Source organism: Ooceraea biroi, chromosome 4 (genome assembly GCF_003672135.1).
Source record: "Ooceraea biroi isolate clonal line C1 chromosome 4, Obir_v5.4, whole genome shotgun sequence".
NCBI classification, from domain to species: domain Eukaryota; kingdom Metazoa; phylum Arthropoda; class Insecta; order Hymenoptera; family Formicidae; genus Ooceraea; species Ooceraea biroi.
In genome coordinates, this window is record NC_039509.1 from 15341997 (window position 1) to 15365660 (window position 23664).

A 23664-nucleotide genomic window follows, 5' to 3' on the forward strand; every position below is an offset into this window, starting at 1 on the left:
ACGCGTCGAGTTCTTACTCGATGTTAAGATTTAGCCTAACAGTTATATAAGTTAATATACGCGCCTTGGCATGATAATATTAATTTTTCTGAAAATTTTTGCACTTGCGGCATAGAGGCTCCCATGGACAACGTCCATGTGGTTCACGCACGCCACGAGCAATCTGAAGTTCGAAAGCAAAATTCGGACTTCGGATTAGAATAAATTAACAATAAGAGAGAGATTATGCAACGAACTGTCAGAAAGACACATCGAGCCAAATGTACTTTAATTTAACAAACAAACAAATGCGTTCTTTTAACAATTTATAGCGTGTTAAAAGTAAACACATGCTTTAATATATCGTAAATATGAATGGCCAAAAGCTGCAGATTCTGTTCGGTTTCTGCTGTCAATCTGCCGTCAGATTCCGCATGCGCAGATCGTGCTATGTTTCTGCCGCCAATCTGACGTCAAATGTTAACAGATCCTGCTCGGTTTCTGCCGCCAATCTGCTGTCAGAGTCTGTTAGCAGGCTCTGCTGGCAGATCACTATCCTAATGCAGACATAAAGGATGCCAATTTGCTATCAACTTCTGCAGTAATCTGTTGCCAATCTGCTGGCAGATTGCACACATTTTGCTTACTGGGCAGTAACTTCATTGCTAATGTGCCATTAATACATCAAATCGATGAAACGATAAAATGACTATTGAAAACTTTCTTAAACTTAACGTGAACAAATTTATGAAATTCGCAAAAATATGAATATCCTATCTTCAAACTCGAAATTTGTATCAGGATTTTCAGAGGATAAACGAAACACCAATGCCTCGAGATTGTATCGAACAAGAGCAGAGCCATCGCGCAATCTTATATTGAAGTTTCATTATATTAGCGCATAAAAAACTAACTATCGGAAGTAATTATAAACGGCTTTCCTTGATACTTCTAATTAATACTGTATCGAACTTTATCAGCACTGTGCCGGTTAATCTAGAAAAGAAACTTCATCGTTGCTGAGATCGCCTGAGAGACATTCTAAAATTTCTTCTGGACGTCGTTTGACTATTAACTTTTTTTTAGACTCAAGTACAAAGTCAGAAGACGACATAACGACGGCGTTATAATTACTTTTGACGTTACTTTGCTTTGGAGATTTTTACGTCACAATGCCAAGTTTGCAATCAGTCAACGAGATTCATAATAAAGGCCGCGGTGATGACGTCACGCACGTGATGGATCAGAATAATTGACTCCGTGATTTATTTGATATAATTTGGTTTCTCAATTGATTTTCTATCAATAGGATAGTAAGCTTATACTAGAAATATTAAAATAATATAAAGAGTAAGAAAACACAAGTAAATTGGGAGTAATGACAAGAGCAGTTACGCGGAAAATCTTGGTCGATCGATTCAATCAAACATATAATCAATGTTTTTCTTGCTTATGTATTTATAGGAAGGAATGAAAGAACGTAATACATGGATATTAAAATCTAGAGGATATTAATAGTACATAACAATAACATGATAGTGTAATAGTACAATAACGCAGTGATTTTATGGATCGATTCACATCGAAGCCTTCATTATAACAGCCAGTTGGCTTTAGGTAGTATTTAATTCCGTACTTTCGCGACGCGCCGACAACTCATTATTTTAATTCGATGCCGCGAGCTTTCATATACGAGAACAAACTACAAAACTCATGCAACAAAATACGCAAATTATGATGAAAAATACAAAGAATATTTACATGAATATTCGAGTGGGAGCGTTCACCTCCAAGGGTCGAGACAAACTTAATAATTGACCGGAAATTTCTAACAATTAATTAAGTTTAGATCAGAATGAAACATATTATCGATCAAAGGAGAGAGTCACGATTCCTGGCAGGAGGCGGTCTCGCTGTCCACTTCCACCTTCAGTTTCTGCTCCTCCGTTCCTGCTTTCTCGCGTTCCTCTTGTCCGACTTGATCGTCCACGTTCACTTCCTCCTCCTCCTCCCCTTCTTCTTCGCCGTCTTGTATTACTTCTTTCTTCACTATCACACCGCTGTCGTGGTTGCTCTCTTCTGGTTCACGATTCTTCGTCTCGCGCGTATCCTCCGTTAGCGAGACGGTCTCATCCGACTGGTGGAAGATCAACATGTGATGATCCAGCTCCGTTCTGAAGAAGAACTTGAGATTGCACTTTGCGCAATCGTATGGTCGTGCACTCAGACCGTGTTGCTGCACCATGTGATCCTGCGAACAAGCACGATTTTTTCTATTAGCAATCGTAAAATCATTGATAAAAGTTCACTCCATAACCATAGTTGTGAATGTATGATCGTTATTTTACATTATTTGTAGGACGAAATGTAAATAATTCTATTCTACCTGAAGACTACTGGAAGTTGTGAAGAACGCTCGACAGATGTAACAACTGAGAGCAGTGCAACCGGCGAAAGTATGCTCTATTAAATGACTTTGCAGCTGCAGAGGACTCGGAGCTTTGAACACGCACAAGTGGCACTGTAAAGCATTCAGGGATCCTTTTCCGGACGCTTCCAGGTGCTCCGTCCTCACGTGTTGCTGAATCTCAGCTTCGGTTGGAAATGATATCTGAAAATTTCAATTTTTCTTGATGGTAATTAATTTACAATCGATGATTAACTTTAAACACATTTTAATCTTAAAAATAAGAGGATATAAAATGCGTAAAAAGTTTCAGTAAAAAGTTTAAATTCTTTCAAATTCTTTCAAAAAAATTCTAAAAATTTCGATTCCTTACAATATATACAGGGTGATTCGTATAAAGTGACCGATTTAATTATTAGTGAAATGTGAAGACATATGAAAAAAGAGTTTATACCGATATGTTCAGTACAAAAGGGGACACCATATAACGGATACGATTATTTTATGAGTGGAGGCGTTGAGGACATTTCAAAGTCAACTTCTTTTTTTTAATGGGATGCTGTATTTTTTATTTTATAGGATAGTAGCCCTTTTTAATATAAATTCAATGATACATTACATAAAAACATTCAAGGTCAATCAAGGCCAAAAATACATGATAAAATAAAATTCAAATGTATGATCTGTATATCCGTCTGTCGTTCGCTTTGGCTCTCAGTATGTCTAGGTCTATGTTTATGAGCTGTGTTTTCTTTGGAAACTGCTATCATAATGTTATTATTACGAAGATTGTAAGGACAAGTGATGCTTACAAACGTCGTGAGTGCCAAAGCGAACGCAGCCTTGGTATGAGATTAGTCGTAGCACTGAACGTAATGGCTAATTACAATAATTCACAAATTGTAGACATTTTGATAACTTTTGGTGAATGTGGAAAAAATGCAGCTGAAACTGCAAGAGTATTAAATGAACGATATCCAGATCGACATAGACATAGTGCCCGTTCAATATTACGGATTATATCACGAGCAAGACAATTCATCTGTGTCGTCGAGTTCAAGGTCAAAACTTTGAACATTTATTGTGAAGAACAGAAATACAGATCATACATTTGAATTTTATTTTATCATGTATTTTTGGCCTTGAATGTTTTTATGTAATGTATCATTGAATTTATATTAAAAAGGGCTACTATCCTATAAAATAAAAAATACAGCATCCCATTAAAAAAAAGAAGTTGACTTTGAAATGTCCTCAACGCCTCCACTCATAAAATAATCGTATCCGTTATATGGTGTCCCCCTTTGTACTGAACATATCGGTATAAACTCTTTTTTCATGTCTTCAAATTTCACTAATAATTAAATCGGTCACTTTATACGAATCACCCTGTATATGCATAAACTGCGAACCTGGCACTGAATACAGGCGTAAGTGTTTGAGCTGCCACCGCCAACCTTCTCGTGTTCAGCGATTCTGTGCTTCTCTGCTTCTTCGGGATCTTCGAACTTTACTCCACACTCCTCGCACCGTTTTTTATCTGCGTTACTTTCGTTCCTGGATCGATTCTCCACCTTAAGTCCTCTCTCATGTTCCCATTTGTCTTTCGTACTGTCCCACTGACCGTCCTTGCTCGCGAGCCAAGTCATCTCGTACTTTGCTCGCTGCTCATAATTCACCGAGTTTAAGATCGGCAGTCCCTGCGAGTGTCGCATGTAACAGGACTTGCAGACCCTGACCGGCTGTCCGCTGGTACTGGCAGGATTCGGCGGCAGGCTGACGAATTCCTCCGCTACGAAGTCACGAAGGCAGAGGCAGCAACCTTGATTCTGGGTTTTGCCGCTATTCGGACTGGCCGGGCTGGAGACAGCGCTGCGCGAAGATCCCGTGGATGTTCTCAGATGGTGTCGCGCGTGCAAGCGACACTCCAGGTCGCTGATCAGCGTTTGCCGACAGACGACGCAGGGTGCGGGCAGGTGAGGCAGCGAGTTGTCCAATCGTTGCTGCGGATCCACGTTCTCCAAACTGTGTCTCTGCACGTGGTCCAGAAACTGACTCTCCGTAGTGAGGCAACCGCGACACACCACGCACGTGTCACTCAGCTGAATCTTACAGTGTCTTTGTAGCTTGTGCTCGGCCAGACTCGCGCCGGATGGACACACTTCGTCGCATATGTTGCACTTGTGACGACCACCAGGTTCGTTGGACGCGTGCTGGATCCTGGTATGCGAATCCAGTTCGCCGCGCGAGCGGCATACCTCACCGCAGTAGGCACAGGTCATGTTCAGGGCGGACAGCCCCTTGGCGGGTAGCTTGGAGGACGCGTGGGCGAGTTTCTTGTGCGCCTGCAACTCGGCCTCGTTGGCAAATTCACCGCGCTCACACAGCTCGCACTGCTGCCCGCTAGCAATGCCGTAGGCTGGGCGTTTGTTGTTGTCGCGCTGGTTCAAGGAATTGTTATTGCTCGACGCTGGTGAACGGCCTCTCTTCAAAGACTTTGTCTACAATTTGAAGGAAATTGCTTCGTGAAAAAAATATTATGTTTGTGTATATTTATTGACTATGTACTAACAATAAGATTTATTAACTTTATAACATATGGAATACACGTATCGTATTTAATATCTTCATTATTTGAGATCATAAGATATTTTTCTGTCTAGAAATTCTAGGTTGAAGATCTATTTATATACTATACAGGGTGTTTCCTCTAACTGTAGCACTTAGAATATCTCTGCTTCCTTTGATGATATGAAAAAAGTCAAAGGACGAAAATGGTTCGATTCAAGGAGACTAGTACTCTGGTAAGAAAATTATTTTTTTTAATGTGACCTTTCACAAGATATCAAGGTCATGAACATTTTTTAAAATGAGATGGTATATTTTCCTTAACGAAATGATGTAGCTAGTAAAAAAACAAATTCAACCATACAGAATATGTTGACCTTCAAATGACTTTGAACCACAAAAATCACGTTTAGGAAAAGAAACTCTATTTATTGTATGTATAACTACAAAGATATACTTCATTTTTTAAGTGTCCCCAAAGAAAAAAATCAAGAGGCGTAAGATCTGGTGATCGAGCCGGCCAAGAAATTCTTCCACCACGTCCAATCCAGCGATCAGGAAATGATTCGTTGCGTATGTTCCGTGCAAATGAAGTTTATCGCGATATTCCGACAACACCTGAAGATATGCGAGAAAGAATTCAGCGTGCGTGCACCGCAATTACTCCGGAATCTCTCAAAAACGTAAAACAATCGTTTATTCATCGAATTCGAAAGTGTATGGAAGTAAACGGTGATCAATTCGAACATCTGTAAAAAAGGTACATCTTTGTAGTTATACATACAATAAATAGAGTTTCTTTTCCTAAACGTGATTTTTGTGGTTCAAAGTCATTTGAAGGTCAACATATTCTGTATGGTTGAATTTGTTTTTTTACAAGCTACATCATTTCGTTAAGGAAAATATACCATCTCATTAAAAAAAATTTTCATGACCTTGGTATCTTGTGAAAGGTCACATTAAAAAAATAATGTTCTTACCAGAGTACTAGTCTCTTTGAATCGAACAATTTTCGTCCTTTGACTTTTTTCATATCATCAAAGGAAGCAGAGATATTCTAAGTGCTACAGTTAGAGGAAACACCCTGTATATTATTTATATTTATTATTAAACAATATATAAAACTCGTACCTCCTCCTGATTCCTGGCTGGACGATGAACGCGACCGTTCTCCCTCGAGTTGCTCCTGATGGTCGGTGTCTGGTGGGCCTGAGCGATGTGTCGATCCAAGAGAAATTCCACCGCAAAGGCCTCCCTGCACAACGGACATCTGTAGAGACTAGCCGAGTGACTGGCAAGATGAAGCTGGAGCTCGAGTTCCGAGCCACAACAGATACCGCAGAAGACGCAACGCGCAACGCCACCGCTGGGTGTTGAGGCCGGACTCCTCGCAGCTCCTACTGGGCTGCTGTTCGCCAGGGATGCGGCGATGGGTGGTGCGTGCACGCTGCGCACGTGTGCTATCATTTCAGCCTCGCTCCTGAAGATGGTCCTGCCGTGATCGCCGGCAGTCGCATTACTGCCAGGCGGCGAGTTCTCGTTGTTGGATAGAGTACAAGCGCTGCACCGGTAGACCTGGCATTCCTGGCTGTGCTTCACCGCGAAGTGCACCTGTATCGCCACGCGGGAGTCGAACGTGTCGCGACACAGCGCGCAGCGATACAGATGATGCGCGTGCACATCTAGCAAATGTCTCTGCAGCAAATCCGGATGCGAGTAGAACTTCTTGCACACGTTGCACACGTACTCCTTGCTGATCTGGCCGAGATAGTGTTTGGTCAAGTGGGCCAGCATGTCCTCGCGATCCGCGAAGACAGCGTCGCACTTGGGGCACGAATGTTGCCGAGATATGGACGCCTCCTGATTGTTCCGCATGTGGTCGGCCTGAAGATGCCGGGCGACGTGCTCGCGGAAAGAGTCGAAGTCCTTGAGCGCAGCCCCGCATTGGGCACACAGTAGGGTACCAGCAGTGTACCCTCCACTGGTGGTGTCCGCGGCCGATCTGCTGGTCGAGCGTTTATTCGAGAGATCAGCCGCTTCCGCGGTCGTGTCTCGGCTCCTTGACAATCTACCATCCCTGGTCGCGGCGCCATCGTAAACGCCGTTGAGCTTCGTCTCTCCGTAGTCCACGCCGGCCGCCGGCGTCGGTCGGCGATTCTCGCAGTGCTGAAGAACGTAGTGCTCGGCATAGGAAGCCGCGGACGCGCACGCGACACCGCATAGCGGGCACATCATCATCGCTGCACCGAAGCCATCGAGTCGATGTATCGACAACAGATGCTCGCGCAGACAAGTCAGCGAGGAAAATTTCATGGTGCACTGGTTGCACGTGAACGCGTTCTCGTAGTGATCGCGCTCGCTCGCGGGCCGCTCACCTCGGTCCTGCCGCAAGTCCTTCGTGCCTGAATCCTGGTTCCGGTCCAGCGGCTTATCGCGTGAACCTGGAACCGTCCGTTGTTCGCTTGGTGTTCTGCTCGGCGACGCCGGTCGTGCCAGACCCTCCGCGCCGCTCAGGATCGTCTGATGCATCGCGTGCACATGGATCTGCAGCTGCTGCATGCAGCTGAAGACCCGAGTGCAGTACATACAGGTGAGTTTCAAGGGCGAGCTGAGGATAGGCGTGGTGGAGGCGCTGCCAGTGCCCTGTGACGTCTTCAGGGCGTTCTTCGGATTCAGACTAAGATTCAGGGATGGCGATGGTGACGATGGTACCGGTGGTGACGAGGTGCTGTGCGAGGAGACGCTCCTTCTGCCATAATCAATGTCCTGAAGCTTGCCAGTCGACTGCGAAGACGACTGGTGCTTCTTATGGGACTGCATGTGCGACGTGAGAGCCGCAGCTGTGTTGTAGCCTCTGGAGCAGGCCGTGCATTGATAAGGCTTCTGGGTGTCGTGCGTTTTCATATGAATTTTCAGGTGATCGCTGGAAAAGCAGAAAATGCGGTTCGTGATGAATAAACGCAACTGTGTGGGACTGTATAGTATTAATATTGAGCATAACTAGATTAATGAATCAACTCGAATCACCATTAAATTATTAACTCGATTATCTCAATGTAGCAAATTAAATAAATAGGATAAAAGTGAAATCATTATATACCTCAATATACATCTGTTTAATTTCTATTTTATATTTTATATGAGACGTGTATAATGTATATTTTCTTTCTTTATAATAGTCGCACTGAATAAATAGTGAAAAATAAAAATATATATGTTAAAAAGAGTAAATATGTTTATTAGTAAAGTAAGTTTCAATTTTCAAAATAAAGTAACGACAGGACGTTATTATCACGGTTTGGAGATTTAATTAATTTGTTATTATTTGATTCGGATGTAACATACACCATGTATTGTTTTCGGAATAGCTGACTGGCACGTTTGCAGACTTGATTTTAAAACGCTAAATTGTCTTTCGTTGTATAAATCATCGACCTAATTCAGGAAATTCTATTTCCTGTAACACGTGAGGAGTCACTCAACGTATATATGAGATTTATCAAGAGTCACTCTGTCAATTACATTTTGAAATAGATCCGCCTAGCGGACGGAGATATTTCGATTTCCAGCGCGGAAGTTGGACTGGCGACTATCAACTATCGGCTATTAGTGCTGTGATCTTTAATAATATCGCGGGACGCGATCAGCGATGTTAATTTATCGGCGATTCGATAAACTTGGACAATTTGATGAGGTACTCGCGGCTTAACATCGGAGATTGGATTTACGGTAAAAAGACCGGCGAGTCAATCTGAGGGAAAAGAATTAAACGACGACGATGACGAGGATTCGATTAAGAGCGCAACGCGAAAAACCTAATGAAAACGGACGGGACGAGCTCGACCTCTCATCGCAACTTGCTTGAAAATGTCTTCCTCGGGTACTAATCAGGTATAATGAAACGCTGGATGTATTACTTAGATGAAAGGGATATTGACATCGAGATGTGACCACGTTAAGCGCGCGATGACATTCTTCCGTTCGCAGGATGAATAATCACTCTCGTCTCGTTGAGAAGTGGGTATATGGCGAAAAACATTCCTCGTGTGACCATGTCACGCTCTTTCCACATGGACAAAATTAATATTCTTATGAATTTTAAAATACATCAATCTTATATTTAAACATGCAAAAATGATAATCATGAAGTCGCATTACTAATTGTTTATAATATACTTCAATGTGTTTTTTCTCTCGGCAAAGGTATGAAGCATACAAGGAAAACGAGATGGAATGGAAAATACTGTCAAATTTGCAATTCCCCGCGGAGGAAATAAAAGAAATAGCTCGTGTCGAATAACCGACTCGAATCTCTTGTTTCACCAGACACCTGCTAATCAACATACATAGTCAACAAATACAAAGAGGATAACTAAAGCTAATGCACTTTGCGAGATTCTATTCACCGCGTTCGCTGCTGAAACAGATTTTCACCATGTCAAACATGTAGCATATTCCACAAAGTGGATGAATTCGTTAAAAAGTTTTAGCGTCCTTATTATAGTATTACAATATTATGCGCCGAATGTTCTCGCTTAAGACAATAAAACGATTAAAGAAGCATTTATCGAGCAGCATGAATATTTTAAATTGACGACGAATGTCGCAATTATATGTAGCAGAAGTCAGTTGCGAACGAAGCACCTTCGATCGCCTGATCATCTCCTTCAGCCCAAGACGCGTCCTATAAACGGAAACGATTATCAGCAAGGCTGACGCAGAGATTTCGGACAGGTCAGGCGCGATTTTCGCGGTGGACCTTCGCGAATGAATAATTCATCGGTTGGTCCATGTGTGCGTCGTCGGAGTGTGGAAAACCGAAACGTTCCGCGCTTAAGGTGAGGTCAGCCACGAGGTCCAGGCTAGTCGGAGAGCTGGTGAGCTGTCTCGGCACGCCGAAACGAAGACAGACGGCGAATTTACTCCTGCACTTTGCGACTGAATTATTCATGCGCCACCAGGATTATCGCCTGGCGAACCGCGGCTGTCCTATTATCGAGCGTATCGTTCGCGGTCGGCCCGAGCGACCGACGATGACGAAAAAAAAAGAAAAAAACCGAAGGAAAGGGAAAAAGCAGAAAAAGGATCGCTCAAAAGCGAGACGTCGCGCTCGTTTAACGAGGTGAATGGATCGACGACGAGTTTGCGCCGGTCTCGTGTTCGGTATTAATACTGCTCGCGACGATCCGTATATTCCTATTTTGGCGTTATCGTCTCACTGACGTCGCCGCAATGAGAATAAAAGTCTGCGAAAACATTCAACGGCAATAAAAGTATTCTGTATTCTCTACTTTTTTTTTCTTTTCCGATATTTGTCATGTTTGTCGATATATTTTACAATACCGAGAGATATTATTTGCAAAATAATTATAGTAGAGGATTGATATATTGATCCCTTAAGCTTCGGATATTGTATTAATATGCAATGCTATGCGAAGTAAATTAACACTATATCCATATATTGCTGGGTGAATATTGCTGCAAATCGAGTGTGACACGAGAATTCCGTTCTACTTTCCATTTTAGATACAGAATATATAAGAGAGGGCAGTTAAAGGGTAAATAATTTTATTTTCGGTTCGAATAATTGGAATAATTTGCCATTGATTATTAGAAGCAAATCAAGCACAGTGATTGAATAATTTAGCAATAATTTTATAAAATTAATTATATTTACTTATAATTATTTGATACTAATTGTAAGACTTAATTTATGAAAAACAATTTGACCTCAGCGCTATTAGCTTTTGTTAATTTATATTTAAATAATAAATTTTCAGATAATTAATGTATCCAGATCAATCTACGTGATGAAGAGTTTTCGTGGCAATCTCTGAAAGCCCGATTCTAGCAAGAATACAGAGTTCGAGCGCGGAATGGCGAGTTGCCATTATACAAGAAGATCGCGTTCGGGGTGATGAAAGGAAATGGAAATAAATGGTCCGTTAAACTCCACCCTCGCAAGTCAAAAGAATCGCCCTATCAGCGGTGATTCGTGGGTACGTTGACGCACACGATTTCCACGCATTCTTGTCGATCTTAAAACTTGAAACATGAGTTTCAGAACTTCCTCAAACATAGAGTGAGTTAAAAAAATAAAAAAATTTTAATTTGACGTTCGTTTGACAATGAGTAAAATCATTTGTTCCTTATTTCAGTTTTTAGTTTATTTTTCAACCTTATCGATTCTCAATATTATTTATTGTTCATATGTGCATGAGCGAGTTTTATATAAAATCTCTGTGTCAATGTTCAACTAACTAGAAACTAGTGTAAAAAATTGATGTCGGACGGGTGCCAATCAGAGAGGTACACAGATAGAAAAAAGAGGAATGTTGTCATCGATACTGGGAGATCGAATCGTGACTTCGGTTTGGTGCCGATGGACCATGGGAACTAGCAGACTGCCGTAAAACGCGATCTCGCTGCCGCATTCCGTGATCAGAAAAACACCGGCATGACGAGGTGTTACTCCCAAGATACGTCCCCGCAAACGGTCCCGATCAAGCTATAAAAGGATTTTGAGATGACGAGTTAAACGTCAATTCTGCGGGAAACAAAGTGATCTCAAAACAAACATATATTTTCTTCCGAGATATTAAAAAACTTATTTCTATAGATTACTATATCTATTTTAATAAAAAAAGCCGAAAAAAGCTTTTTAAAATATTGCTCGCCAAATATTAATTTCTAATTCGATATTGTCGAATTCGTATTAGTATTTCGATCTTGTGAAAGTTGCTCAAAGAAAAATATATAAGTAGCACGAGGTTGCGAGGTTCGCGATCTGTCGTAAGTGAAAGTTTCAATTAAGGGTTGGGAGATTCCGCGGTGCGCGCTTAGAGAAACACACGTGTGAGAACCACGGAGATTTTCACCCTTTTGTTGGGTCACCCAAACTGACTGCTAAAGTGGGAGGACGAATAGAGACGTGGCGTAAAGATCTGGCGGTGCGATTGTAACAGCGGTTGACAGGTGAGGAGTAAGTGCCGGTTAGAACCTCAAGTGGACTGGAGTCTCTGCGGTCAGTCCTGTTCCGGCCAAACTCACGTTTTCATTAACATCGATCAATTTATACATACTCGTCACGTACAGCAACATTATTTTCAACAGAACAATAATATTAAAAACAACACAAACAGAGTTTATCGAGAAAAATGCAGTTATTTAAATAATATTATTAATTAATTATATGACTACATAAAATGTAATAAAAATGGCATCAGATCAGAATAAAAGGGTGGCAATTTTAATTTACTTTTGTATATTTTGTAATTCTAAACGGTATTTTTCATTTCTCTCCTTTTTCTCCGTTGTAACTCACAGAATCTTTCTCCGGCGGCACAAATCGCCTTAATTTAATTTAAAGACTTTTGAGATCTACTTTCTCTTTGCGGGATAGAGCTAATGACTGTGAGAACCGCGATGGGAGCTTATCAAGGATTCGTGCGGTCGCGAGCGCGACTTTAACGGCCGGTGAAGGCGGATGAGCGGCAACGAGGCGCTTGACTAATGCTCTACCTGTTGTCCCGTAACACCTATGCGTCCTACCTGTCCGCTCACTTGGGCCCCATGGGGGCCCGCGTGTACGCGAGTGCACACGCGTGCACACACATGCACGCGTATCTAGTTGAAGAAAGGAAGAGAGAGACGGGCGCATCGGCGGCGCGGGGCCCTACTTGTGGGTCAGCTTTAGCATTTCAATGCGCGAGACGACGACTCAATGCCGAGCGCGAGAGGGTACGCGTGAGAAAGAGGGAAACAAACGGAGGAGGAGGCGACGAGGGCAGGAGGCGGACTGGAGAGGAGAAAGAAACGGCCACGTAAGAGAGTAAGCTTGACTAATGCCACCCGGGGCCGCGGTCGTCGTGTGATCATTACTCATTTGTCACCCGTTGGATCGGGGTCCCGTGGAATCGGCTGAGAGGGACCCTGTCGGGCCCCAACCACCGGCGCAACGCCCCGTCGAGGACCTCGTTCGGCCATCTGTTGCGTTTATGGTTGCGCCAGCGATTGTTGCTCTTCGATTAGCAAGCCTCGTTATGACTATTTAATTATAATGATGCTTTACTATTTGTCAGAGGGGGTGGTTAAATTTCAAGCTTGCGATCTGTGACATTCGCCAGTCACGCCTTGGCTTTGGCGCAGCTGGTTGATCGTCAAAGGGAGTATCTATGGGGATTAGCGTCTACGTTATCATGTACAATAAATCTCGCACTTACCTTCGCGAAAAGGCAGCGTCGCAATGCGTGCAGCGATATCGTCTGTCCCCGGTGTGCAGCTTCAGGTGGCGGTCGCGGCTACGCTTGTGCTTGAACAACCTGGCGCACCAACTGCATCGGTACGGCATTTGATCCCCATGGCTCTGAAATTATTAGAATATCATCGCGTTATTGCGATATTAATACCTCCACGATTGTGTAATTTTATTCACAGATGCGGGGATAGTAATAGAGTATTGTACAATAGTAATCACAATACTATTGTGACCAATATTGCAATTAATGCATATCGACACAATACGACACCGCGAATCTGTAGATCTAAAATCCAGAAGGTTGTGCGACGTGATAGTCAGTTTACCGACTTAAGGGGATGCTGGAGCTGCTAGTGAACTTCTTCGCGATGGTGCTGCCATCGCACAATATTTGCACGATAAAATGCTTTTTACAAAAATTTGGCAATTTGTACGCACAAAATCGCTGTTGAGCGGTGTTTGGACACAATTAAGGAATATGAGGATGCTTTTCGAAGTGACTTTAGAAGCGTCATAAAAGAGAATTCTGTGTTCTCCTGTATTCTAACCTCTAATCCTAAAGGAAAACACAGAATTCTCTTTTATGACGCTTCTAAAGTCACTTCGAAAAGCATCCTCATATTCCTTAATTGTGTCCAAACACCGCTCAACAGCGATTTTGTGCGTGCAAATTGCCAAATTTTTGTAAAAAGCATTTTATCGTGCAAATATTGTGCGATGGCAGCACCATCGCGAAGAAGTCCACTAGCAGCTCCAGCATCCCCTTAACATCTTAATAGAGCGCTGTACCAAGCTAGGAGAAGCTACGACGCGAAAAGAGCTTGACAGTCGGCATGGGAGAAAAGAAGAAGACGCTCATAGAGCAAGAAGAAGCCGCGTCGGCTCTCTGTCGGCCGCGTCACCCATCCAGATCACGCTGACCGATATCATCCCATACGGCCACCTTCTTCTTTGTGCCGCTCGCGTAAAGCGCTTCTCGCGGGCTACGAGCACGAAACGGTGCCGCGCTACGAGGTAAGTAAGCTCGGCACGTACGACGAGGCCGGAGCGGTCGACTTTCGAGCTGTCGGCTCCTTTGAAGAGACAATCTGGACGATGGGCGAAGCGATCGCCGCCTGGTCCTTCGCTCGGCCGCGCTCGCGAGGGTCTTCCTCACCTCTTCCGACACTGGATCATTCGCGGACGATGGCGAGGTGGTTTGGTTTCAGGGCTTTTGGTGATCGACGCAGTGGCGTCTTATAGCAAGTAACGAAAGGCTAGATAACGAAGAGGTGACTGAATCGCGCTTGGCTACTGCAAGGTATATTTTCTACGAGACGAATGATCACTTAAACTGATCACCGTATCTCTTTGAGGCTGCTTTTTCTCACTAAAGAATCTTTAATTCTAGAATCTGCGACGTCCTCGGGGTCTCTTCAACTTCGAACATTTTCAAACTTGTCAGCGCCGACGTCCGCTCGATACGGCAAGATCACAAAGATCGAGATCGCTGGTCACGTCTCTCGGTAGAGCGAAATTATCTGCCTAGACAGGAGGACTCGTCTTGATTATCGGAGTCGTATCTGCGCGCGATTCAGCTCGCGTATATACAATACAGCAGCGGGCTTTCCTCAGGAAGAAACGAAGAGGAGGAGGAGGAGCCGAAGGGGCGGTCGCCACCTGGACGAATAACCTGATAACCGGTACAACCTGTTATGGGCACGACGTTACAGATTCTGACCCGATGATGACCCGTGCCGGTCGGCATCGCCGGCCTCGGACGCGGAAGAACGGGCTAATGCTACCGCCATGCAAAACAGAAAAATCCGAGGAGAGACCGGCCACGCGTCCTCTCCTCTTCAGCCAGGACATTCGCGCCGCTTCGGAGGACACTCGCAGGAAACGCATTAACTTGCCCGCGTACGGGACTCGCCTGAACCTGCAAAATCGCGCCTCGGACCTTTTCTCACACCGCGCGAAGAGAAGAGAACTCTCGGCTGGCGACGAGCGCGTTGCGCATACTAATGCCCGCGTGACAAATAAATTCTTTCGGCTACGCAGGCCTTTCGCGTACTCGGACTGACCTCGCCTTCTTATTTGCCATCGCAGATTCACGCGGTACTCACTCGAAATGTACAACGATCTTTGTAGCTCTACCTCAAGTTGCAATAATTAGTAACTTGTAATGAGGTGGATCGCATGGAAATTAAGAAGACTATAAATGAAGATCATGAAATTCGCGTGAGAAGCAATGCGGAGATGAGAGAGATTTGTCTCGGATAGGTAAATTGCGGAGGCAGACTCTGCTTCTGTGTCTAGCCATTTCCATTACCGCAGGTGACCGTAGAGATTATTATACTTCTGAAAAGTTACACTGCACAGTTAATATGCCAGTCGGGAAATGTCTAATTATACGCTCGCGTTTAGTTCTGAGCGGCGCTTAATCTGTACCCGTATCCAGCCACGGTATGCGATAAAAATCTCCTTACCTCTATCTAGCACATCACGTTATGTACGAAAATAACTGTATCTAGACGCGGCGCGACGTATATCGCCAACAATAACTGGCTACCGGTCGCAGATATGCCCGACAATCGAGAAACCTGTTGATCGTATCCTTACCTGCTCGTGCTTCTTCAGATAGCTCAGCCGCGGGAACGTCCTCTCGCAGAACTGGCAGGGGTACGGGGCGGTGGGGTTGTTGCCGTCGGGGTTGGCGCCGACCTCGGCGTCGACCTCGGGCTCCGACGGGAAGCTCGCGGATGTTGGAGTCGCGCACGAGGACGGAGTCTCGCCGCCGCGCCGCGAGTTGGGTCCGCCATCCTCGCTGTGCCACGAAGAACTTCCGGTTCCTAGGGCCTCTGCGAACGATACAAAGCACGTGAGAATGTTTCGACGTCGAGGAAAATTCGCGTTCAACGATCTGTCGGGAAATCTTCGATCTTTTAGGCACACTGAATCGATCCCGAAAGATCCTTCGGCGCCGGCGAGCTCGACCGGTTCTGCGCGTGAGACGACCTTACGAACTCGTCACGTGTACGTGTAACGACATTACGAATCTGGCTGGCCTCTCCTCGCCCGTTATGCGTCCCTTGATATCGTCCTCGTAACGAGCGAGGACGGTGAAACCCGTACCATTAACCCGAGCCTTGGCTCGCTTGCGCGAGTAGAACCGCCGCGACCCTAGATCCTTAGGCTGTGTTCAACGGACAAGACACCTCGCGCGTTTTCTTCGTTAAGTCCGGGTCACTTGACACCTCGCTCTCGAGCTTCGCTCGTATAGGATTTTTTGGAAATGCAACGTGTTTTGTCTCTCTGTCATTTAAAAATAAATTTCTAAGCAATTTTTATCAAAGAAATTAGCGTAATGAAATATTCTGTTTATTGCTACATAATATTTTAGAGATAAAAGGGCAATATTTACAAAAAGATTGACAAGATTGATTCTTATTTCAGATACAGAAGAGTGAGTGTAAGTCGCGTAAAATGACTTTCACGTTTTGACGGAAATTACACATTGTGACCCCTCGAAGCTCGTGGAACAATTCGGAAGTACCGCGACCCCGGCAGAAGGCGTCAAGTGACCGTGCCGGGGCAAAGGGTCAAGCATGGGGCCCCCGCGATCCCCGTCACAGAAAATCCGACTTATCCTCCTCCTCGCTCAGCGGGGGAGGGCGGGCAGCGTGTCGCGCCGCTACTTCCGGCGAAGTCACGCCGGCTAATCACGAATAATTTATAATTGCCGGGAACGAGGACTTAGAGCTCCCACCGACTCCACGGGATAGAGGCGAAGTGCCGCTCGTAAACGGTGGAAATGACTCGGCTAGTTGGCCGTTTCCTCATTTGTCGCCGGCCCCGGCGACGGATCGACACCCACGAGTCGATTTAAGAGATTTTGCGGAATCCCAGTCGCGCGCTAACGTGCGCGCGACAGAGACCGCCACCCAGAAGAGACGAGAGACGGATCGGAGCACGCCGTCTTCTCGCGTAAATCGCTCGCATCCTCCGCCCACGTGCTGTCCTCATCTCGTCTCTTCCTCTCCCAGAAGGACGTCGCCCAAGCGCCACTTTTGCGCGCGAATTACCGTCCGCGCGAGCGACGATTGCGATTGCGACGAATTCGCAGTCTAATTACGCGCGTGAGGTCGTGTCGCCAATTAGATGAAGTTGGGAGCGTCTTAAAATGAGACAGAGCCGAGAAAGAATCCGAAGAGACCCGCTTATCTTCGAAGAATATCGCTGAATTTATTAATGTATAAAAATTACTGACGCTAATTGTGGCTTGTGCAGCGAGAAGGGTAGAAATTAAAGTGTGGATGAGAGAGCAGATTCGTGCAGACATTTGTGTCCCATGCTTTGAGAGACTTCTCTCTTCACGTGTTGCGCAACACGTGCGCACCTATCGGGACGTTCGCCCAATTGGCACTGCGATTGACTCACGCGTTCCGACATCTCCTCTCGGGGGGGGGGGGGGGGGAGGTGAGAGAGTCGTGTTGGAGAAAGACTGCCTGGGTATGGAGGAACGTCGTGACCATTGACATTAGAATGCATAGACGGAGCCTTCTCAGAGGGGAAGCTGATAAATGCGGTAAGGGGGGTAGTGCATGAACTTCGGGTAATTCCGTGGTTAGCGGTTCGGTTATGTTCGGCGTTGCATGACAATTCCATCGACATCAGCAATTCGCAATGAGATTTTTATGGAAATGTTTGAAGAACATTTATTTTTGACAAATCGCGAACGCTATTTTAATAATTTTATATATATGTATTAAATAATAAATGGAAATAAAAGTGTTTTTTTTTGCTTTGTGAAGCTAAACCGTATCTAGAATGTGTAAAAATTTGCAAAAAGAGAAACACTTTGAAAGGTAAATAGAGTTGAGAACGTTGATCTAAATACGCATATACAGGGTGTTTCCTAAGTAAGTAGACAAACTTAAGGAGGATATTCCTTGGCTTATTTTAAGAAGAAAAGGTCATATAAACATATGTCCTAAACTGCTTTGTTTTCCAAAAAAAGTACATCACTGTTTTCGTTCACTTTTCGTTTATTATAGAACAGTTTGTGTTATTGCAAATGAAACAAATGAAAAACAATAGTAACCAAAAAGAAAAATTATAACGAAAAAGAAAATAGTAACTAAAAAGAAAAATAATAACATCACAGTAACTGCTGAAAATGTCCACCTGCAGCCATGATACACGCCTCAACTCTCCTTTCCATTGATTGACGTAAACGCTCAAAAATACCTGGAGTGTTACGTATTCTTTCACATCCATCTATTATGCGATTTCTGAGATCTTCTTCATTTTGAATAGGTGTAGCGTAAACTAAAGATTTAAGCTGTCCCCATAGAAAAAAATCTACTGGATTTAAGTCTGGGGATCTTGCAGGCCATAAATGGTTTGGTCTTTGAGTACCTCGACCGATCCATCGATTGGCAAACTTCCTGTTCAAAAATTGACCATCCCCACTCCATCTCCACCTGTATATAAAGAAATTCAATAGAATATAAAATACAATATAGAACACACATACCTGTAAATGTATTTATTTATTTATTATTTTTATTATTTTACAACTGTAAATATAACTATATAATAAAATAATTGGCGTCATACCTGTTTCATTGTTATTTGATAATAATGTAAATCAAATCAACAAACCATTTAGTTCGCTTTACTTACTCAATAAAATTACATATAATTTCTTATTAACATAACTATAACCTAATCTAGGTTTCAAATAATTTACTTACAAGTGGAATAAAAACTTTCTGTTTGCAGCTTTTTCTTTTTCTAATTGTTCAGAATTTTTATTATTTATACGATTATTGCAGCCAAATACACAAAACTCATGTCACTGATAGAAATCCAAAAGGTCATAATCACTTTAGATATCAATACAATAAGCACAAGCACAACATGTGAGCAGGAGCTCCGTCAACTGAACCATTAGCCGAACGTTAGCCGAACGTAACCGAATTCGACCGAAGTTCATGCAGTTCCCCCAGTTCCCCCTTACCGCGAATATCAGGCTCCCCCTCACCTTCTTCGATAGCTAAGGCTCCGTCTATGTATTCTAATGTCAATGGTCGTGACCGATCACTGCGCGGACAATAAATATAAAACGAGCTCTGAAGGAGGAGGAGGAAAAGAAGGAGGAGGTGGAAGCGCGTGCACCTAGATAGCTACTCCGCATAGGCCTTTTGGCAAATTAAGCTATGGCAATATAAATAGCAAACGTCGCGTATCCTATTTGTTGCCTCGATTGTCGATTGGAAAGACATTCTAACTGAGTTATCGCTACACCTAACGCCAAACATGTCCGTGAAACTTCTGCAAAACCCTCCCCGAAACATTTAATCGATCTACGAACGTTCTGCATGTCGTTCGTGACAGGGGAGCAAGATGTCGGGGGTGGCTCGAGGAGAAGCCGTAAATGATTCCTGATGGGTGCTTGAGGAGGCTCCTATTCGGTCAGCGTTCACGTCCAATCGGCGGTGATGTGTCATCGGGGCGAAAATAGGCGACACGACCTGCCGATGCACGCGTTGCCGACCTGCGTCGCGTCTCGATGACGGTGCTGTTTGTCGCCCCGTGCGCCCGGGACTATTTATAGGCGCGCTTCAACGACGCTTATTAATGGGGGCCTGACTTAACGCCTTCGTTAATTGTGACTTGTGTCGGGCCGCGCGCGACTCGCGCAGATTTTCACGCCAGTGCACAGTGGGCCAGAAAGCATGCAAAAGCGGACAAAATTCAAGATTTCTTTAGACTTTTCTGAAATTCGAGGTGCTTGAGGTTTTGAGGTTGCTGATAACGAATCTGACATGGAAAATTCAATATTCAAATTAGTGGATCCAATATGGCGGTCAATATCTATTAATTTTGATCGGATTTGTATGGAACTTGATAATTAATGGTTTTCAAGGTTGCTGATAACGAATCTGACATGAAAAATTCCTACTCCCTACTCGGAGCGTACAAGCGCCGCGAGAGACAGTGCCGGCACGGTAGAGCGGCCTATCAGCAGATGGGGCACCGTTGCGTAGGACAAAATATTTTCTATTTGTTACATTTAGAACAATGAGAAATAAACTAGTGAGATAAATTGTCGAACTTAAAACTTTGGTGTCTATCCGTCAAACTAGCTTCATATCGTGAAAAAATGCATTCTATATATTAACATATATATATTGGGTCGTCCGGAAAGTTCGTGCCGATTTTGAAGGAAAATTCAAAGGCAACATTTTTTTATGTCGATAAATATTTATTGACTTATGTATGCACCGTTTTGTTTCACAACCTTTGTCCATCTTTCACGCAACTGGAAGATTCCATTCTCCCAGAACTTCTTAGGTTTCTCGGCGAAAAACTCCTCAAGGTGGTTTTTTATGTCGATCAAAGAGTTGAAGTTCTTGCCGCTAAGAGAATTTTGCAAAGACCTAAATAAGTGAAAGTCTGAAGGTGCAATGTCTGGTGAATATGATGGGTGAGGTAGCACATCCCAGCCAAACTCCAACAATTTTTGTCGGGTAGTCAAAGAAACATGAGGTCTGGCATTGTCCTGATGGAACACGACGCCCTTCCTATTGGCTAATTCTGGACGTTTTTCCTGAATCGCTGTCTTTAATTCGTCCAGTTGCGAGCAGTACTTATCTGCATTTATCGTTTGGTTGTGTGGTAGGAGCTCATAATATAGGATTCCTTTCCAATCCCACCAGACACAGAGCATGACTTTTTTTGGATGAAGGCCAGCTTTCGGAGTGGTTAATGCTGGTTCATTTCGCTTACCCCAGGATCTTTTTCGTTCTACATTGTTGTAAATGATCCATTTTTCGTCACCCGTCACTAATTGCTTCAAAAATGGTACGTTTTCGTTGCGCTTGTACAGCGAGTCGCAGATGGAAATGCGATCCATTAAATTTTTTTCGGCCAAATTATGCGGAACCCATACATCATAGCGACTTACGTAACCAAGCTTCACTACATGATCGTGGACAGTGGTTTTCGATATTTTCAGTATCTCTGCTAATTCACGTGTCGTGTAGCGCGGGTTATTCTCGATCAGTGTCTTGAGTTGGTCATCATCAGTAGTAGAGGGTCTGCCCGAGCGTTCTTGGTCTTTAAGATTAAAATCACCAGCTCTAAACTTAGCGAACCACTTACGTACGGTTCTTTCAGCTAAAGCGCCTTCTCCGTAAACAGAACATATCGAATTTGTTGCTTGTGAGGCATTTTTGCCTTTCCGGTAATAGAATAGCATCAAGTGTCTAAAATGTTCTTTGTTTTCTTCCATCTTCAAAAGAGTACAAAACTGACACAAATCAATTTATCTGAAACAACTTTTTTCCTAAAGATGCGTTGAAATGTCACCTTTAAGCATATGTATATAAATCGTATGTTTTCAATAACATTGATATATTCAGACATGTTCCAACGCCATCTATTAAAAATCGGCACGAACTTTCCGGACGACCCAATATTAATATTATATATATACCTATATATTATACATATATATAATATTAATATACAGGGTGTTTCCTAAGTAAGTAGACAAACTTAAGGAGGATATTCCTTGGCTTATTTTAAGAAGAAAAGGTCATATAAACATATGTCCTAAACTGCTTTGTTTTCCAAAAAAAGTACATCACTGTTTTCGTTCACTTTTCGGTACCTTAAAAACGGAGGAAGGGAGCCGTCTTGGACTATGTCGCGTAAAATTGTATCCAGACAGTGTACACACTCCCCAAGTTTAGTAAGCTTAGTCCACATACAGCCAGTACAGCAAGCAGTTCGAATTGCGTCTGGACGTAAACGACCCCCGTTTACAGTTAACGTATACCAAGTGTGTAGGTGAGTGACTTTTTCATCAACTCTTTTTACATTTTTTATAAAGATTTGTAATATATATTATTAGAAAATAAGTTTCAAGACAAAATCTTTAGTGTAAGTACACTTTTTAGCAGTAAAACATAATTATTTTAATAATTATTTTTTCTCATATCAACAATTTTTATATGTAAATATTCTTTACTCAAACTATTTTTGTGAATAAAATAACATTAAAATAAAAAAGTATTGATTTTCTTGTAAAATACTTGTATTTGCATGCTTAAACAAATGTTTTAAAAATGCTTTTTTCATGCTCAAAAATTAAGCTTTTTTTTTATTGTGCCATATTGCAATATTTTTTTATTGAAAGTATTATCCTTACGCTTTAATTTCCCGTTTGATTTTTTTATTTCGATAATTTGTCCCCAAATTATAATTTTTTAAACAAAATAGTACGTTTTCCGTGTTTTACTTTGTTTACATAAACACATTGTTTAAACAAACTATTTTTTACTTGGTTTTCCGATTGATTTACAAAATAGAAGAGTCAATATAACTATACGAATTGTTTCAGATTTTTTAAAACAGTTTAACCTATTTTTTAATGAGGTGGACGTAAATGACCCCCGTTTACAGGATAAAGGTGCCATAAAAACGTTTACAGGCAAAGGGTTAAATATCTTTATAATGTAATACAATAAATTTTATTGTCTAGTTTTATTTTTAAGGAAACTTAGGTTTGGATTGAGAAAAGGAAATGTAGATGAAAGATAATTTGGTAAGTTTGAGACAATTTCTGCTTATCGAAGATTCGATAGAAGGCTACTGTACTGATTTAGCGGAACATTCAAATTTGTTATGACCGTTTCGAACATTGACATTGGTGCTTGACACCAAACATCGTCTTGGGGTGAATATTCACGCTGTCCACTCGTAAGACGAAATTATTGTCGTTGTTACCGGTGACAGAGTTTAATAGCACGCTCGTCAGAGAGTCATTTTGTATCAACTTGTTCTTGGTAAACATCATCAATCGTAACACGCTTAAAGGTGTAACACATCTTTACACGTGGCTTGCGCGTGACTACAGATCGGATATTTATCGCGCGGGGGTGAACATTTGTCAAAAGAAGACTCGTGCGGGTAATAATATTTCACGTTGGCTCGGCAAGCTCAATTTACACACGATCGGCGAGTCCTTTGAGAATTCCCTAGTAAGAGTCCGCAAATTTTCGGATTTTCCGAAACAAATCTGAACATTTTTAGATTCTTCGAAAGAAAAAGAATAGGAAGTTCAGATTTTCTTCTCATCTTATGAACATACATCTTATAAATAATTCAATTAATCGCAAACAGGCAAATTTATTAATTAACGCTAAATCTGGCGGACCAAATTTGATGGATATAATAAACGGATTATTTCTAAAGACATTTCTTTAGCTTTTGGCTGCAGATAAGCGAAGAATGTAAATGGTAAATGACGTGTCATGCCGTATCTGGATGATCCTGCATGTGTAACAACGTCGCCATGTGTTTGCCTCGATGGAGTGCGATTAGTCAGCGATTCCTGAACGCGAAGAAGAGAGAGAATACGCGAGAAAGGACGGAGGATCATCGCGAAAAATATCGATGT

The 23664-nt window shown here is 42.8% G+C and overlaps 1 protein-coding gene across 2 annotated transcripts in view; it reads right to left on the reverse strand.

The window, feature by feature from the left end:
* Positions 1 to 1410: 1410 nt before the first annotated feature.
* Positions 1411 to 23664, reverse strand: part of LOC105284431 (zinc finger protein 423) — an 89978-nt gene continuing 67724 nt past the window's right edge. For both annotated transcript variants that reach the window (XM_026969173.1, XM_026969172.1), the window contains 6 exons: positions 15813 to 16051; positions 13177 to 13319; positions 6086 to 7877; positions 3799 to 4887; positions 2366 to 2590; positions 1411 to 2230 (listed from right to left, as the gene is read on the reverse strand). In XM_026969173.1, the coding sequence (XP_026824974.1) occupies positions 1865 to 2230; positions 2366 to 2590; positions 3799 to 4887; positions 6086 to 7877; positions 13177 to 13319; positions 15813 to 16051 (3854 nt within the window). In that variant the 3' untranslated portion in view covers positions 1411 to 1864. The remainder of the gene's footprint in view (positions 2231 to 2365; positions 2591 to 3798; positions 4888 to 6085; positions 7878 to 13176; positions 13320 to 15812; positions 16052 to 23664) is intronic.